Source organism: Enoplosus armatus, chromosome 23 (genome assembly GCF_043641665.1).
Source record: "Enoplosus armatus isolate fEnoArm2 chromosome 23, fEnoArm2.hap1, whole genome shotgun sequence".
Taxonomy (NCBI): Eukaryota; Metazoa; Chordata; class Actinopteri; order Centrarchiformes; family Enoplosidae; genus Enoplosus; species Enoplosus armatus.
Window position 1 is genome coordinate 5,022,370 of NC_092202.1, and position 18,778 is coordinate 5,041,147.

At 42.0% G+C, this 18,778-nt stretch overlaps 1 protein-coding gene across 1 annotated transcript; it reads left to right on the forward strand.

Moving 5' to 3' along the window:
• Positions 1-15,743: 15,743 nt before the first annotated feature.
• ankrd53 (ankyrin repeat domain 53) lies at positions 15,744-18,332 on the forward strand. Its single transcript, XM_070930279.1, is given in 7 exon segments — positions 15,744-15,795; positions 16,125-16,165; positions 16,168-16,221; positions 16,522-16,706; positions 17,094-17,258; positions 17,343-17,463; positions 17,769-18,332. Coding segments are annotated over 7 exon segments (1,182 nt in total).
• The last annotated feature ends 446 nt before the right edge of the window (positions 18,333-18,778 follow it).

Consider the following 18,778-nt stretch of genomic DNA (forward strand, 5'->3'; position numbering starts at 1 on the left):
TTTTTTTCTTTTTTTTTTTTATAAAGGCAGAGGTCAATAGTTCGCATCCCATCACACAGGAGAAACCCCTCAACATCTGCTTCTGTTGCCATGGCAACTGGCTGCTGCTGCCGCCGAGAAGAAAAAAAGAGAGCGAGAGATAGTACAGGCTTTTTTTTTTTTTTTTTTTTTTATTGCTGCAGGTGCATTATATTGCGTTTTGACGCAAACTGAAGAGCAGTGACACCTGCTTTTCAGGAGCACTGCAGGTCTCGGACCTCAATCCTCTCACAGACCTGGACCATTACTAGTGTTTTTCCAACACATCAGAACGCATCTTATTCACCTGTTCCTGAGGGAAGAAGAGATGTCCAGAGGTGGCCTCTGTGACCCTGAGCAGCACCACAGCAACATAGACCATTAGATTCATATATGCCAAAGCTCAAGCAATGAATTTAATGATTTTTATATATTGCGTTCTAGAATATAATTGAACTCTGGAGATTGAACAAGTTATTGCAGAATACTATGTGGAATTGAACAATTCCATTGTAGAATACTCTAGAACGTTGGACCACTCTATTCTAGGTTACTCTGGAGATTCTACAAGTTTTCTACAGTTCTATTCCAGAACACTATACAGAGTGGAACAATTCCATTGTAGAATGCTCTAAAGAAGACTCTAGAATAGAATTTAATACTCCATTTTGAACCATTCTGTTCAAACAATTCTACTCCAGAATTCTATTCTAGAATATTATTATTAATATTTGTGGGGGGATTTAACACCAAGTATAATAACTGATGTTGATCAGAATAAAACAGTAGGTGACATTGATTTGTCACACTTAGAATATTCCAGAATTGTCTGAGGTCTGTTTCGCCCCAAATTTGTATTTAGCTGAGGCTACCAACAATAGTACAGGATCCTTTATTTATTGGGGAAAAAAAGAAAAAAAAAAAAAAAGAGGACACATTAATGAAAAATAAGAAACTCATAGCATACCTGTAACATGCTAAGGGATTCACGTAGCCAGTGTGTAGCTTACCTGTACATGCAGATGGAATAAGTAGTAAACCAGTGAGCCTTTAGCATGACGTAGTAAGTGTGGTTGTTACATCAATTTTGAATGTAACTTCAAAGTGTATTTTCTATTTCAACAACCTTGACCTCGATTCAAACCTTGCTCACCAGTGACATCTGAGAAAACTAGAAGAAGGGCAAAAATACATTTAGGAAAAATATTTGGTCAGTCATGAACTTAATGCGACCTAATTATGTTTGTATTCAGCCTCAACACGTGTTAACCTCCGTTTAACCGCTTCACTGTAAGGCACACACTCACCTTCTGGCTGTTTTAAAGGGGCACACACACACACACACACACACACTAATGCAGCCGTGAGGGCTACTATTGTATATGTACCCCTGGAATGCCAATTTAATTAGAAAATATCAAATGGACATGAAATGAAAGAAGGACCACAGAGGGGTTAAAAGAACTCAGGCTTCAGGCCCTGATGTGACTATTGTCGTAAGCCTGAAATGACTTCTGGCTTTTTTCTTAAACAGAGCAGTACACATAACATCATGATGTTGATCAGAATTTTGTTTTATCTAACCTCTGTTGAAGCTCTTCTCCTCCTGACTAGTTTGAAAAGAAATATTAGCATATCTCCACTGGCAAACAAATTGAGCTATTACACAAATTAATACTTAAATTAGCTGTTTGCAGGTTTTTTTCTTCTTCCCCTCACAAACTGCATTCAAATTTAAAATTAATTTCACTAAATCTGTTTTCAAATTAACAAGAGGGTTAATGCAGGGCTATTAGAAAAATATTTTTCTCACCATCACATTAATTTAATTTCATGTTTAAATCGTACGCACCGGAGATGGGAATAATAACAATAATAATGATGATAATAAAAAAAAAAAGGCACCAATTAGGGTGCTCATTTGAGGTTCTGATTGTGTGATGAATTATTCATGAAATCAGAGTTAACAAGAAGGAGAATGACGGGATCAGCTTACTCACTGAGGAGGGATTGGTATAAAGACAGGACACTGCTGCCTTTTCTTAGAAGAGCCAGTCTGCTGCTGCTTGGTGGATACACAAATCAGGTACTTTCTACTCTTACAAATATAGTCATTTATACTGATACTATTACAACTTTTGCATATTTATATGACAAGTTATGTTTAAAAAATAGCCTATTTTTTCCACATATGTCATAATTTAAAGTGCTATCATTACTTACTGTATGTGTCTGATTTTCGAAAATGACATTTTAAAAAAATACCTCATAATTTCAAGTACTACTTTCACCCATTTGCTTTGAAATAATATCTCATCAAATTGTAGAAAATGTCAAATTATTCACACTCGTACATGTCATTGCAGGCTACAGTTTGTTAATATTTTATTAATTGCTAAAAAATTCAAACCTTTTAGATGTTAGCTGTTTAGTCAAGTGGGATTTCAAAGATGATTGCTTTAAATTCACATCATACAGCACACAAGAAAGAGTGAGAAGGATTTTTTAAAATTACCTTCATTACTTGTACTCTTCATTCAGCACCCTCAGTATGCAGAAAAACTTAGAAATTATCCCTCAACATGGGGAGATCTTCTAAAAACGACAGACTCTAGGACCCAGAAGCCTCAGCGCGGCCGGGTCCCTGTGCGCGGTGCATTCACAGTTCACAGGCATCTCGACCTAAATGCGATGTGACGGGAGAACCTTTACTGAAACAAACGGGAATATAGTATCAGGGAAGGCTGACCGAGCTGTGAACCGGGGCCCTAACACGGAGCAAATTAACATCAGCAAAAATAGCTCTGCGTTTTCAGATCGCTTATGTGCCAGGCAGCAAATGCATCAAGCGCTGTCAGGTCATCTTAGCCTGCAGATGTTTCACAAAACAGGCTGATGTGAGAGGGCTCCTTCGGCCGGGCATCGTCCTCGAACTCTGACCAACGAGCCGGACCAGCTCCTGAGGTGCTGCTGTTTTGTGTCCTGCGGGCAAACGTCCCTGGGTCTGAGCTTTCAGTCCCACTATCATCCATCATGAGATCTCTTTCGTGATGTCTTTGGCTGAGCAGAGTAGTCTAATGATGCTATCTTTGCCACTCTGCCTAGCCAGCTGAAAACACAGAGGGGAGAGGCTGCCTTCTATGAATGCAGTTTGATTTTAAGGCCACTGAAAGGGCTTGTCCCCGCATCCCTGCTCATGTGCACCAGTTTATGGATTCTGGTTGTGCAAGGTCAACTCAATCTCATGACAGTGATGTACAGCTGTCACAGCAAAGCCTCTGTTTCTGAGTGACAGACCATCATAGAGCACCAGCCTGGACTGGTTTAGGTCAAATGCCAGTGGTGGATTTTGAGGTATCTATAGCAGCAACATGGCAAAGCTGCACAAGACCAAGTTAACTGGATTTAAATCACTTTAAAAGATCAGGTTGAGTGTATGTTCTAAGTTTAGACAAAGCTTCATGAGGGTTGAGGTCAAGTTGAGACTAAGAGCAGTGCAAACTGTCTTACTCAAGATCAAAATAGCGAATAATCAGCGAACTCTAGCAGTCTTCTTAAAGCATCCTTATGATCAGTACATAACAAAAACCATCATGTTTCCACAGTTTAAATGTCACGTCAGACCAGAAAATTGACAAAAACTAACCCTTTGTTACAGCATAGAGAAAGGTACTGCTGGCACCCAGCCGCAGCCAAGACCATGTCAAGAGAAAAAATAAATAAAAGCTCTTGACTGAATGCAAAGTTTATGCCACACTCAGGTACTGCTTTTTACTGTTGTTTCCTTGCACCATGTGTGCCTTTTCATACCCATTTTAGCATCTCACAGTATACTATGATACCCACATAAAAATCAGAGGGACGTATTCCTTATGCACTCTGGACTCCAGAAGTTCTGGTTTTGATTCATCAATCGTCAAACAATCCGGCGTGTGTCCAGTTTCATCTAGTTTGAGTTTTAGACATGCAGTGGAATCATTCATTTTTCTCCTGAGGATCAGTAGAAGGAGATGTAGATGAGGGGAAAATCAGATAAACTGTACTTGATTAAGCCAATATTACTCGTAGGGTGGTATCGCAGAACAGGGCCAAAAATAACAAGTGGAGGAATGAAACAGGGCAATTGAAGAGATTCCCTCCTCTCCCTTTTAAGCCCTTGTCTTTATAATTATCGCTCTGCTTTCATCGTCACTGCTCTCTTCAGCTCTCTCCCTCCATCACCCTCGGGCTGACCCCAGTCTGATTTTGAGCACTTCAAGTGTACAAACAGCTGGATATCTGAGCTGCAAACATTTACCTTCAGTCCACTGTGTGTGTGTTAATGTGTGTATTAGAGGGAATCCTGTATGTGATTGAATCTTTGAAACGGGCGGTGACGCAGAAATGTCCCCTGCGCCTACTGCCATGGATGATTTGGTCCATAAGCATCTACATGTAAACTCTGTTTCCAGGTTTTATATTCAGACCAGCAAATTCATTGGCAAAAAAAAAAAAACTGCAGGGCGGAGCTAAATTTTAGAGAACAAACAGAAATCAAACCAAAAATAAGTTTGATTTCAGACATGCAGAGGAGGCAAAAGACAGAGCGAGAGATAGTCAGCCCCCTGCCCTCCCTTCGCTGCTTCACAGCCCATTAGGTCAGAGCAGAGCAGGGAGCGTGGCTCTTAGGCTGGCGGTGTAGTATTGGCGAGGACACGGCCCAGGGATAGGACCGGGGAGGTTTTTAAAAGCCTGCGTTGTTGGCTGTGTGGGTGAGGTGAGATGTCATTTCCTCTCACTGCCTGAGAGCACCATCGCAGTGATATAAAAGCAAGCAGCTGCTGAAGGATAGAGGGACCAGGAGGGGAGAAGGTAGATGAGAAACAGATTATCCAAATGTGTGCCAATAGAGCTATTATTTATTGATAGGAATGTGGTTTATAGCAGCAACAATATCTAAAAGACCAATTCTAAAGTGTTCACTTCTTTCATAAACTGTGTGTTTGCAATTAACAGCTTTGGCACTGGAGATTAGCGTTTCCCAACTTTTTCCTGTGGCCTCAAACGAAACAATGTCTACTTGTGACCCATTGTCACTGTGAATATGTCCATGTATTATAACCATGTCAGCCAAAGATTGAGTTTTCTTCCCTGATCCCGTTTTGTTTTTAAGAGGCCTGAAAAATACTGTACACATGCACCCGCCGACATGCAAAAATATACCATCAATAGATTTGGCATACAAGTCATACAGAGAATATAGTCACAGTTGTGCAAGCAGGATAGTCTCACAGAGCCAGACTTAGCTCCACACTTCAAAGAAAGGTCTGGTTGAACCCATTATCATTGTGGGAAAGGGGGAAAAAAAACACTCTGGCTTGTTTGTATGTCTTTAAACCAATCACAATCGTCTTGGGCAGCACAAAGCCCAGGATGCAAAACGGTAACACGCAGATAGGAGAAGGGGAGGAGAATACCCACTGAAATAGTCGGCCATTGGCAGACTTATATCAACAGCCTACATCTGGTGAGTCAGACTACAACCAGGGTAACTCAGGACGCGGGGAATAGGTCCCAAATGCAGACAACTGAGGCAGAGCAGATGCAGTTCAGTGATTAATAACAAAAAATGAGGTACAAAGACTTACGGGAAGCCGAGACAGGCAAAACCAGCGAGCAGTCCAACACTAGCAAACACATCCCGCGAGGAGCAGGCCGGAATCCAAAAGTCCAATAAACAGGCAAAAGGTGTAAACGCAGGTAAGGCAGGCAGAAACAGGATACCATGGTTTTAAACACACAGCAACATAACATAACAATCTGGCAAGGAACAAAAGAAACAGAGCGGTGTGAGTGGCTGATGAGGGAAAGTGCAGACAGGTGAGGGGAATGAGGTGATTGCAGGGGAGATGGGAGTGGCAGGATCTGGAATGACCAGAGAAGAGTCTGAGGGCATCTGGTGGATGGAGGGAGAATTGGCAATGAATGAGTGTGAGGAATGAGCCGAGCTCCCTGCAGCTCCAACGTATTTCCAACCCTGACCCTCCTACCCAGAGTGTGATCTATCAGTCTGAACAGGGTCTGAAGATATTAGCTGTATTTTCCACAGTATATTCAGACTTAATGATGTGCAGTTTGTGGTGCTCAAACTTTAAAAAAATCTACCTCAGAAATCTCGAGAGGCAACTCTTTCCAAATATTATATAATGAGTTAGATGAATAAGTGGAAACAGACAGTTGTGGAGATATTTCCTGCTGTACAGTGTACACTATACTGTACCTCTGAACGTCCCCAGGGGAATTTTACATCACTGTTAAAACTCTCAACTACTGGTGTTGAGATGATAGAGAAGAGAGAGAACAATGGTGCCCTTTAACACCCTCTCTTTGTCCTTTGCTTTTATGAAAACAGCCTCTCAGGATCCTTTCAAATCTGCTCTCTCCTCTGCACATTAGCATTATCTGAGGTGAGAGGACACCTGAGAACCAGAGGAGCCAGACTCTGGTCAGGGGGTGTGATTTAACCCCCGATTTCTCATGCCCAGACTTCTTTTCACACTTCTATCACAATTGTGAAGGCGACCCCGGGTCAAGCATCTGCAGATACCCTCACCCCTCTTGGAGAGGCACCACTGAGCATGCTCACGGCCTAGCTTTATGGGTCATATCTCCCTCCCTGGGGGCGTACGGACACATAATGAAACACATCGAGGCCTACACACTTGAACGTCAACACTCGATGAAGACAGCCAGATGTGAAAAAGTGATGTGCATTAAGGCGCACATGTATCGCGTCCACACATTTTCAAATTAGATTAAATCAGATCATATAAAGGAGTGCACATAATATAGTATACACACACACACACACACACACACACATCTGGTGATAAACAGTATATCTGACAGAGGATCTGAGCCATATGGTCCAACACCACATGTTGCAACTGATGTCAATGTATATGCAATATGTGTGTGACAACAGGGAAACACTTGGAGCTGTGTGATAGTGTTACCACATTGTTGTCATGGATACAAATACTCACACACACATAAACTGTGCGAGCATAATACACACAGCAGAGTAGGTGTCTGCATGCAGACTTTTACACTGAAAATGCAGAGAGAGCCCAAACATGCCAGACGGGATCAGAATCTGCTGCTTTGTGCCCCGCCGACGTCGTGACCCCCCGGTAAGAGGACCTGGACATGAAGGGTGGCAGACCTTAGTGCCGGCACTGTGGGGGATGCCAGGGGAGGTGGGTGTCACACACACAAAACCGACAGACACGCACACACTTACAGACTTATAGTATGTACAGGGGCGGAAATAACAAGAGAGACGGGTTCTTCTTACTGCATCTGAGAAAGTGTTATCGCTCTTTTTCACAACTGAGTCAGTTATTTTTCTGAATCCATATTTATATATTAACAACGGGTCACATGACAATGTGTAATGTGAAAGGTGTTACTCGTAGTGACAAACCCACAGATAATAATCACTTAACTCAGCAGTTCAAAGAAGTGCTTTAGCATTTTTATGCTTATTGTTTTGGTTTTTAAAGCCCACAACTTTACTGTGTTCCTTCACTGTCACTGCTCTCATAAATCAGAGCAGCAAAAAGCTCTGAAACCCACTGTACACTGCCCTGCCCAGCACCAAAATGCAGACAGACAAAGTCAGCATATAGCTGGTGAACATAGTGAAGCATTTAGCAGCTAAACAGCCACATATTTCCGTTGGTAGAGACCAAAAAAGAGCTAAAATGAGAGTGAATATTGACTAGATTCATCAGGTTGCCAGAAATGCGACTCTAAAAAAAGGCTTATGTTGCTCCATGTCTCCTGGACAGTTTGCTAACAAGATTGCTTTATAGTTTAAAAGGTGAATATTTGTAATTACAGCTTATTCGCCCTGCACCTAAGTGGCCAATTGGTTAATGCAGCTTTAAGTACATTTTAGCTGAGGTGTTGCACTATGGGTCTCGCATCAGTATAAAACTTGTGCAACTAAAACATTTTGTCATTTGGAAGATAACTTTTCTTATTGAGGTAGATAAATGGCAAAACTGTGAGATCACACTGACAAACAGCTGCTGTGGAGATTGATTGCAGAACTGTTTTTAGTGCTCTATCAAAAGGTTTTTGGTGTTTTGCCACTTCCAGGCAAAAGAAGAGTGAAATGATTGTAATCATCAGAAACACCAGCAATCACAAATAAACCCTCTTTTTTACGCCCAGCAGAGGCACACTGGATTGATCGTGCTTTACATTCTGTAGGAACTTCATTTGACTTTTTTATTCATTTGACTTTTTTTTTTTTTAGCTCTGATTCTTTTTTAAATGGAAGACCTTAGTTTGAACTTTGTGTCCTTGTTGTTATTGCGACCTGAAACTTCAACAACCTTTTAACTCCGGACACTGGGGATTTTTACCACTGCTGAGGGGGGAATTCTTCTCCAACCTCTTGAACTTATGAACCCTTTTCATAATCAACCTGATAATGTCAAACATGCTCGCTGTAAACTTGAAAAACAAGCCTATATTCTTTCTCCCTGAAAAGTAAACATCACCTGACATCAATATTTAGAATGAAGTACTTTTTAAAATACTCTGAACATGAATTCTTTTAACTAGTTTTACACCAGATCTCATAGATAAATCAATACATTTACTTAAATGAGGTGTTTTCTAAGGAACATTGTAATAAAGTATGTGTTCAAAATAGCTGTGAAGCCCATTACAAGCAAAAGATAGCAATTAATTATCCTTATTATTCAAATAATGTCTTGTGTTCTGATTTAAGACATGTAAACTCTTTGAGGTTAAGTTTAGGTCTATTTCAGTTTCAGTTGAGCTTGATAAAACACTCAGCATCAATAATACAGCGATCAACATGTCGTACACAGGGTATGAGGCTACATCCTTTTAGTCTTGTCGCTCCAAATGGATTTCAATGTTTCTGCATGTAGCTGCTACGCTGCTGAATTATTTAAGGTGGTAATTAGGTGATTGTGGCTGCTGTATGTCTCTGGAGGATGAAGTAACTGTCAGAGCACTGTTTTTTAGGAGGAAGATCATCAGATCAGCTGTCTATCCATCCATCCATCCATCCGTTTGAAAGACAAACCTCCCTTCACTCCCCCCTCCCACTTATTGTGCTTATTTTGGTCTAATTCCAGCTCTCCGGCTTGACAAAATGAGCAAAATACAAGCACTTTAATTGAATAGATGAAAAACCTCAGGCAAAAAATACCATTTACACTGTGTGCGGGCCTGTGTGTGTCTTGTACTTCCTGTCGTATCATGTTTGTCTAGGCAGAGTGTGTACACATTATAAAGTGGCTGACTGTCCCGAAGCTGTTGTGGTATCGCTGTCCCAATGGCATTTGCATTTTTATGTCGTGTTATCTCTACCAACACCACGTTTTATGAATACAATCAGGATGCGTGTCACGAGAACAATGGGTTTTGTGGAGCGTTGCCCCGTTGATGAACCGGGACGAGCCAATGCTCCGTGACCTGGATAGAAGAGGGGAGGCCGCCATGTTAGAAAGGGTCACGGTGTCAGTGGCAACACACATGCGTATAAGGGGAAACCAATCACACACATATGCAACGTGTATAAGACATAAATGTGACTGCACGCACATGCAGCGTTAGCACATACAGGACACACTGGCTATAGCGTGCGCAGTGGTGGTTGCGTTTCACTTCGTATCTTAAGGCTTTATGTTCATGTGCAGGTTAATAGTTCAAAGCAGTGATCGCTGCTGCTGTTAAAGTGCAATCTCCTGACAGTAAAGGATTGGATAAAGTACATATAAATTTGACCTCGTTAATGGTGTTGCTGAGCGGTTGATCTTTGCACCTTTACACACAACCAGAGTGTGAGTTCACACAGCAGCCGAACGAGTAAACTCTGAGGTTTCTGCCGAGTGCGGGAGGTTCATGTTGGAAAAAGAAGGAAATATCCGATCTAAATATCCGCTTGAAATCCTACAGATTTCAAGTAAGTGTCCTAATCATCTTACAACTAGATTTTTTCTTCATCTCCAAACACTTTCAAAAATCCAACAAGGTGTTTGGGTATCTGAGTCTGGATTTGCCATTTTATTTTAAAACATGGGTTCCACTTTCCAATTAAATGTTTATAAGTTGTAACTAATGACTTTAATGTCAGTAGATCCTGCACTAATGCTTGATAGATCAGTTATAAGCCATTAATAAGAACACAATTTGGGTTGACAGCTCATAAAAGATCTCTCTGACAGGAGTTTATCCTCTTCCAGCTTTGTCTTTTTAGTTCTTTTGTTCATCAAGCGTACCACTCCAATGGACCATTTGACCTCTGACCTTCTGGAAATGTGCTGCAGAGCATCTGGCCCAAGATCCATTTATTATTTTATTCCATTTTATTAACAAAAAATTTTTGATGGGCAGTTGTAAAAAACCCTTATTAACATTTACAATGTCTATCTGTTGATATATGCTCTCTGCTAACCCTACTGTCTATTTTTTCTGCTTCTACATGTGTGAATTCATCTTTATTCATTGACGAAATATTTAAGAGGTTTCATCATAGTTTTCGTAGACGAAATTAATGCTGGAAGTTAGTGGGAGTCTCATCTCAGGTTCTCTGGTTTACAGATATGGAAGGTCATGTTAATTTATAGGATTTTAGATCTGGAGGTAGTAATATTGTATGTCAAATTAAGTTAGTGGCTTTTTAACAGCATGCTAATAGCTGCTGAGCAAGTAACTAGCACTTAACTGGTTTTTACTTCTGGCATCTGTTTTATTCCAACAACTGTTTGGAGATTAGTGGACGAATTGTAGTAGAATGGAGCTTAATGTTACCGGGTGCACAGCCTGTGGCAGGCCGCCTTGGAAGATGTGACAACCAACAGATGGACAGAATCCCCCTCAGGTTTGACGGAGGATAGACGTGCTGCCGTCTTGAGAGTAATCACAACACAGCAATAAACAAAACTGGACAGGTTTGCCATGAGCTTTACTATCTCCTCCCATTCATAGTCACTCTCTTCCTTTTCTTTCCTTTCCCCTCTACCTCCATAACGTTGACCTTAAAGGCCTCCCTCCCTTCTTTTTCTCACTATCTCAATCCTTTTATCTCTCCCTCCTTCCCTCTGGTAATTTCTGCGTGTGAGGCTCGAGGAGAACGCGTCCTGTGGAAAAAAAGCTTGGGATCATGGGAAGGTGTGATGGTGGGATGTCTGTCGGGACCTCAAGGATGAAAGAGCATGGCCTGACATGAGGGAAAGGAGAGTAGAGGTAAAAAAAAAAAAAGGATACGAAACCACCCCTGCTGCAGTGGGAGAGTCAGGATAACCGCTTGCCTTCATCTTCTCTCAGCGATTATTAAAGGAGCTACACCTTCGATAATCATTGAGAGGATCTAGATGTCCAGTGGCAGCAGTAGCTCTGCTGTTGGGTCATCGACAGGTGCAAAAACGTGTGCTTTCTGCCATGTAAGAAACTACATGACTCACAGAATAACCTGGCCACAGAGGCATTCGTCATGTTTCATGCTCCACGTGCTACAACTGCACACATAAGCACGTACCTCCTCTGATTTGACACTTTGATAATTCACACGTGGCACAAAAATGTCTTCTAGATGGGGATCTCAGTGTGCTTCAGCCTTTCTCTACTCGTCATCCATTTATCTCATTGTCATTTTGATCTGATCATACCTGTCAGTGGCAGAACCCTGCTTCTTCTACTCTCCTCTCCTCCTTCATCCTCTACCACCCCCCACCCATCGCCTCCACCATCGCTCTAAACAGGCCCTGGTACAGCACAGCGCCTGTGTGCAGGGATACCGAGGGAGGTCGCCGTGCGGTCACTGCGAAAAGCCTGGTCGCATCGTGACTCGGAGCTGCAGAATGTGCCATGGTGCATTAGCACGCTGCCGCCTGGCTGAGCATGAGGCACAGAGAGAGAGGAGGAGGAGGAGGAGGAGGAGGAGGAAAAAGGGAAGAGATAGAAGGAGGAGCTATGGGATGGAGTAAAAGGTAAAAAGATGGGAATGCAAAAGAGGGAGGAGGACCAGAGGAAGAAGGAGGGGAAGGGAGCATAAGAGGAGAGAGGGAGGCGGGAGAAGGAGGAAAGTGAGGGCATCAGCGCACTTACACAAGCAGAGTTCAGAAGCCCGAGGGGCACAGGGTCCTTGTAAGGTGGCTCATCAAATATGAAGGCATATCGAGGTTGTGTGTTCGCTCTGTTATCTTCTTCTCTCTGTTTCTCTTCTCAATCACTTTCTTTCTCACGTTTTCTGCTCTCCATCACTTTCGTCTAACTTTAACACTCTAATGTTTCCATTCAAACTGGTGTTTATCTTTTCAGGAAATATGCCAAACTCTCCTCATTTTATAGTAAAGTTAATATATGTTGATAGAACCTCATCAGACCAAGGGTTCACAGCATTTTGCAAACACACAGAGCAGCAAAGAGCCCTTAAAGTGAAGCTAAATCTTCAAACTGAGGGTGTCTTGGAAGCCAATGTCCCTGCAATGATCCTAGTATGATTCTGGCCATTGACCTATTTTGGATGCCCCTCATTTGGTTGTCACCCTCCTTACTATCTCAGCATGATTCCAGTCTATCTGTACTGTCTACTGTTAAAAAAGGGTAAAAAAAAAAGTTTATAAAGCACACATGATTGAACGTATTTCCATCCCGTGTGCACTGAGACCTGATATCCAATTGGTCAGGTGCCACTAGCCAAGCAGAATTTTCTATTGCGCCGCCAGTAAAAAACACATGGGATGTGATTGGATGATGTAACGGACCAATGGGAGAGCCCCGCCGTGGGGCTGCTGGGACATGATCTCATTTTCATCCTCGCCCTAAGCAGGTTTAGACAGCTCTGATCGGCCCGTTGCTAATCTGCTCTGCACCAACTGGATGCGCTGTAGCTAATGCATGCACGCACACTCGCTGCACACACACACACACACACACACACACACACACACAAGTACAAGTTTCATTGTATTTTCTGAATGCAGAGTAGGAGAGAAAGATTTTGAAGGCAAGGCAAGGCAAATGCATTTGTATAGCACCTTTCAACAACAACACAATTCAAAGTGTTTTACATATAAGATTTGAAGGCATTAAGACAAGATATAAAAGAAACACAAGGCAATACAAAATACACACATAAAAAGGATTTAAAAGGATTAACACAAAGTAAAATAGAAGATTAAAACAGGCTAAATAGAATAAGAAAGATTAAATAGTATAATAAAAAAGGACAGTGCAGCTTCAGTGAAGAGCAAAATATGACTAAAATGCAGTGGTATAAGTCTTAATCCTGATTTAAAAGATCTGAGAGTTGAAGTTAGAAGGTACATCTTTGAACTTTGAGTCAAAACACTCTCATAAACAGTTGCTCTAATCTACATTTCTTGCAAGTTGATCTACAGACGTCATGTCACAGAAAGCTTTTAAGGAGCATACACTCTCATACAGTACATGGACAATCAAACACACGTACACGCACACACACAACTGTCAGAAGAAAGAGGTCATGTCGGGGGTTGTTGTCCATGGACTTGCGCTGAAAGTCAAACATAAAAAAGAGCTCTGCAACAAAAGCTCCATACGACCTCCATGACATGTGACCGAGGTTGAAGGAAGCCACTGAGGCTGTTCTCTTACTATTAACCCGAAAACACCCGCATGCGCATACACACAAGCGCTGCATACACATTCATGTGCACACACTTGTACTCACTCTTTCTGCGCACACACACATGCATGTGTCACCAAAGTAGCGGTATGGCCGTGTTGTGATAAAGGCGAAGGCTCTGGGGGTTTTGGAGCTGGAGCAGGAAGCCAGGGCTCTGTGGCCCGTCCTTGACCCTCCGCTGGACCTTGACAGCTCTGAGAGACACTGAATGACAGAAAAAGAGGAAGCCACAATTTAAAGATCTGAATGAAAATATACAGCTGCAGAAAGCTGCAAGATTGAGTTATGACCCTCACTGCGCTGTAAGAGGCCATGACCAACATTAAGTGTATTTACTCATCTTATTGTTGAGTATATGTAGCTTGTTCATGCAGTTGTTTACAAGTGGATGCACTGATAATGTCAAAAGGTTTGGACAAAAAACAACAACAAATAAAACATTAAAGATAAACTGAGTGTCAAAGTTCATTCTTGACCAAGGAAATTTACCGGAGCTTTTGACAGCAGCTAATTTAGGTCGTGAGGTGTGGTCAAAAGCTCCAGAAAAAGCTTGTAAGTGGATGTTGAGTTTGAAGTTTACTAAATTCAAAGTAAGGAAAAAGATGTTCAGTAATTGTCATTGTGATATGATGGTGGTGGTTGTATTGTAACTGTAGAAGTTTCTAGCTATACAGTATACATGTGAGTCAGTTTTCTTGTTTAAATTCTTATTTTATTCTTTTTTTTGGTCTTTGCTTCATTTTGGTATAATAAAGGTATTTCATTAATAGGTATCTTCAGTGGAAATTGTTAGAAAATGGAGAGAAATGGGGGCATCAAAATGGCAAATCTAAACAATTCAAATAAAAAGAGAATATGAGCACCAAGTGTCTTGTAATTTGAATTTGGGTTAGGGACGTTTGACTCTGCATAGATTAAGGGAGATATGACTCTTGAAATGAAAGTTTATTTTAGAAACACTGTGTCCGTCCTGTGTTACTCTGACTTGTTGCTAAAAAAGGAAATACTGTAAACCCATGCTAAACCCAAACTGTAGTATCTCTGCCATGACACACACTGTTCTCCACTGTGTATATGTGCCCACTCTCAGTTCAGTCAGGGGTCAAGTGGTCAATAGCAGTGATCAGAGAGGCCTGCTGCCCGATGAGCACATTGACCCCTCAGCTGCACAGAGACATGGAGAATATATCTGTTTCAATTCATATCGGCCTCTCATGTGTAGCAGCAGGTTCGGGGTGCAGTGGAACAAGCGGGCCCACTGAGGCCTCCACAGCGTTGGCAGGATTGATCTGCTTTACTCAGGCCAAGTGCGAGCGGCCACTCCTAATGCACTGTCAATACAAAAGCACAACAGGGATGTATGTGGAGAGAGCTGTGGACTCTACATGGGAGGGTGGATATATCCATTTCTGCTGTGCCTGGAGCCACTCATCTGCCTGTATCTGTCACAAGTTATTACGCTGACTCGGATACAACAGGCGCTATTGAATATGCTTTATGAGGAAGTGGGCTTTTATTTTCATGATGGAAGAACAGCTAGCAATTACATGCTGATGAAGGCTGTATCTAGGAAATATGTTCAGCGTGGCTGCTGAATAAAAACATTCATGTATCAGGTGGCTGTTTTTTATTGAGATACCGTTGAAGAAGAAACCATAAAGTATAGGATTCGGTCAATTTATTCAAGAATTCGCACCAAGAATGATCCTCACCTGTACCTGTAAGGGACCTGTTTATATTTGTATGACCCTCACATTAACCTGTTCATATTTTCGGCTTTGTGTATATGTTGGATTCGCACCTTATTTATATTTTAGATTTGCATTGTTTTTTACTTTGAACTGCAACTTTTGCATAATTTCCCTCGGGATAATAAAGTTATAAATTATCTTATTTTATGTAGTGTGTTCCTCACATTAAGTAATAATACATGGTCTATTAGTAATAAGTACAGTTTAGTAATTTGTTTCTTCTTGTTTGTGGCCGGGTTGTCGTAAATCAGGGTTCGTTTCCTGGTTACCGCGTTTCCATGGCAACCATGGAACCTGTCAACAAATCCGGAAAACCGAGACGTGGGAGATGTAAAAATTGGTAAATAACGTTAAAAAATACTTAAGCTTATGTGTTGTCTTTATGTGCGTGTAGCCTAAATCTAAATATTTGTACATTAGTCAAGCTAGCTGCTTTGAGTGCTTTAGTTTGGCTGTATTCAGTCGCCGAAAATCGCCATTCTAGAGGTGTTTTGTTGTGACTAGCTAACCTGGCTGAATGCTAAATACTCTTTCATATAAATAATAGCAATGTTAAGTCATTTTAAAATGTGGGGAAAGTTAGCTTAAATCTTTCTTGTGCCTTAGGGTGTTAATAGCCCAACATTTACAACCGCAGTTTTTATATGGCCTCATTTTAGCAGGAAACCTCCCCACAGAGCTCCCCCAGACGGGCACATGTTCCCAGCTGTTGCTGCTGGGAGCCGAGAGAAGCTGGATGTCAGTGTAAATAGACAGGTAGGCTCATTAACATTACAGTATGGTAAGAGATGTACTGCATGTTGGTGGTCTGCTCACTGGCATAAAGAGATGTATAAAGTGCAGAAGGGAGTGTAGTGATGGAAGAAACCAGCCCACTCCAACCATTTACTTAAGAACAAATACCACCACATAGAAGAAGTCAGCATTCAAACTTTGGACTGTGCTTTTCCTGCTATATGGCAAAACGTCTGCTGTGAAAAAGGCCTACTGGTCATTACTGCCATGGCACTTATACTCAGTTTGAGCTCAGGTCTTATCTGTTTTTTGGTCTTCCAGGGTCTGTCAGTGCTCCACAGCCAGCTAGTTCCTGTTCAGCCCCCGGTGGAGTCCGTGCTGGGGTGGATCAACAGCAGCGATCACCAGGGTCGCCGACCGGTTCACCTGGTCCTGTCCTCCCGGAGCTCGCCCAACACCTCCTCATCCCTCAGATACCTGCTGGAGCAAGGGGCTGACATCAACGTGTAGGGGCCTTGTTTTGTGAATAACTTCTTTATGCAGGTTGTCATTTTCTATTATGGGTTAGTTTATAAACTCTGTCAGCTGGATCCAGCAGCATGCAGCTGTTGCATGCTTACTCAAACTTATATCAAAAGTAAAATGTTTTAAAAGAGAAGCTTAGAATAAAAAGTGTCAATAACACTGCAGAGTGCAAAAATAAAATGATGATTACAATGAGATGATGGTGAAAATTTATAGCTGCTGCTGCTGCAAGGGATAATGATGGTGATGATGATTGTGATGACAAAAGTAATCGTGATGATGATGATAGCAGCAACAATGATAATGATACTTAAGATCATGATGATGAAGCTGGGAGGACAGAAAATAATTTTCACTGTTATTACCAGTGCCACAGATTCAGGGACGACCCCGCTGCACCTGGCCGCCTCTGAAGGCCTCCTGGACTGCACAGAGATCCTCGTGCAGGCTGGAGCAGATGTCTTGGCCCGGGACAGTATGGGACACACTCCTCTGGATTTGGCCCGTATCTTGTGCCGCAGGAAGGTAGCAAGGTAAACTCACACCAAAATTAAAGTTCAGTTAAACTGTTTCAGTTCAAATTGGCAGCTTAAAAAAAAACTTTTCTTTTTGTGTAGGTATCTGAAAAGCTGCATGTGGCAGAAAGATAAAAAGAAAGAATTACAGGAGAGGAAACTAGGTCAAGCTTTATACAGCGATCTCGTGGACATGGCCAGGCTGAATGATCTCAATAAAAAGGTTAGTTTGTATGTTATGGAAATCCATTAATCCAACATTTAGGGGTAATGCATAAACACACAGCTTAATTAAATGTTACTTAATAAACTATAATGTATTCTAGAATAATGTGATCCATGTTTTTCAAAAATCTTAATTTTGACATGTCCTTACTAAGTTTCAAGATTAATATTTTTTACATCAATTTCTCATCAGTGCAAGGTCAGCCAGTATTTTTGGTTCTCTTGTCATGATATAATGACATTTGCAGCATATTTCTAACCTATCAAAGAAACTAATTGCACTTTCTCTGTGTCCATTTTCAGACACTTATTGATGTGAAGATGGCAGAGTGGGCGAGCAAGAAAGGTTTTCCTCTCCTAAAGGATCTCTCCCCCAGAGTCTCGCTGAGCCAGTACCACATGCAGTGCCTCTCATCAGATAAAAACAGTTCTAATCCAAAACATGCCAACCACCCACTGAAGCACCAGCCAGGAGGCCCACAGGACAGGAGCACCTCCACCAAGCAACCTCCAGCCTCATCCTCCAGGCCCTGGACCATCTTCATGGGCCTCCAGCCAGAGAAGCCCCCCAGAGAACCAGACCTCAAGGACAGCATCACAGTGTGGAGGGACAGCAGCAGCAGGCAGCCTCAGTACACCACCAAGTGGGACAGTATGCCTCGCCCCGCCCCTGACCTGCCTCTGGATGTCCTCAAGAGGGTTTTGTTCCCCAGGGCCTTCCCTTCCAGGATCGCGTCCCCTCGGTACTTTGAGCCACAGAACATCGTGGAGGTCCAGCACCGAGGATACCCTCAGGGGCGGACCACCTCCCCCTGGACAGAGGTGGCCATGCACCTGGCTGAGGTGCTGGAGCCTGGACACTACTGATCATCACACTCTGTACTGGAAGAGCTACAACTAGACCTGAAATTAGTAGATGGGTTTAAGAAATGTATTAAAACCCATCTGAATTATTTCATATATTTATCCAAACTTGGTTGGAGGTGGAAAGAACATGAAGCCATTTTTAGATTTAACATTTTATAACAGTTTATAAATCAAATGACGGAAATTAATATTTTTGTAATTGGAGGATTGTATTCTAGGAAAACATGTATTGTAGGTATCTGGAGTATTAACAGGTATAAAAGCAGACCTTCTCTAAGAAAATATCCTGCCACGCCACAACTTCAGCTCAAAGTGACAAAATTAAAAATGCCACACACTCTAGCAGCTGGGTGAACGGAGGGGTGAGTGAAAGGTGAGAAAACCTCAGTGAACTGGGTCACCTGTCACAGATGTATCCCTGCACTTTCACTGATCCCCCCCAGGGA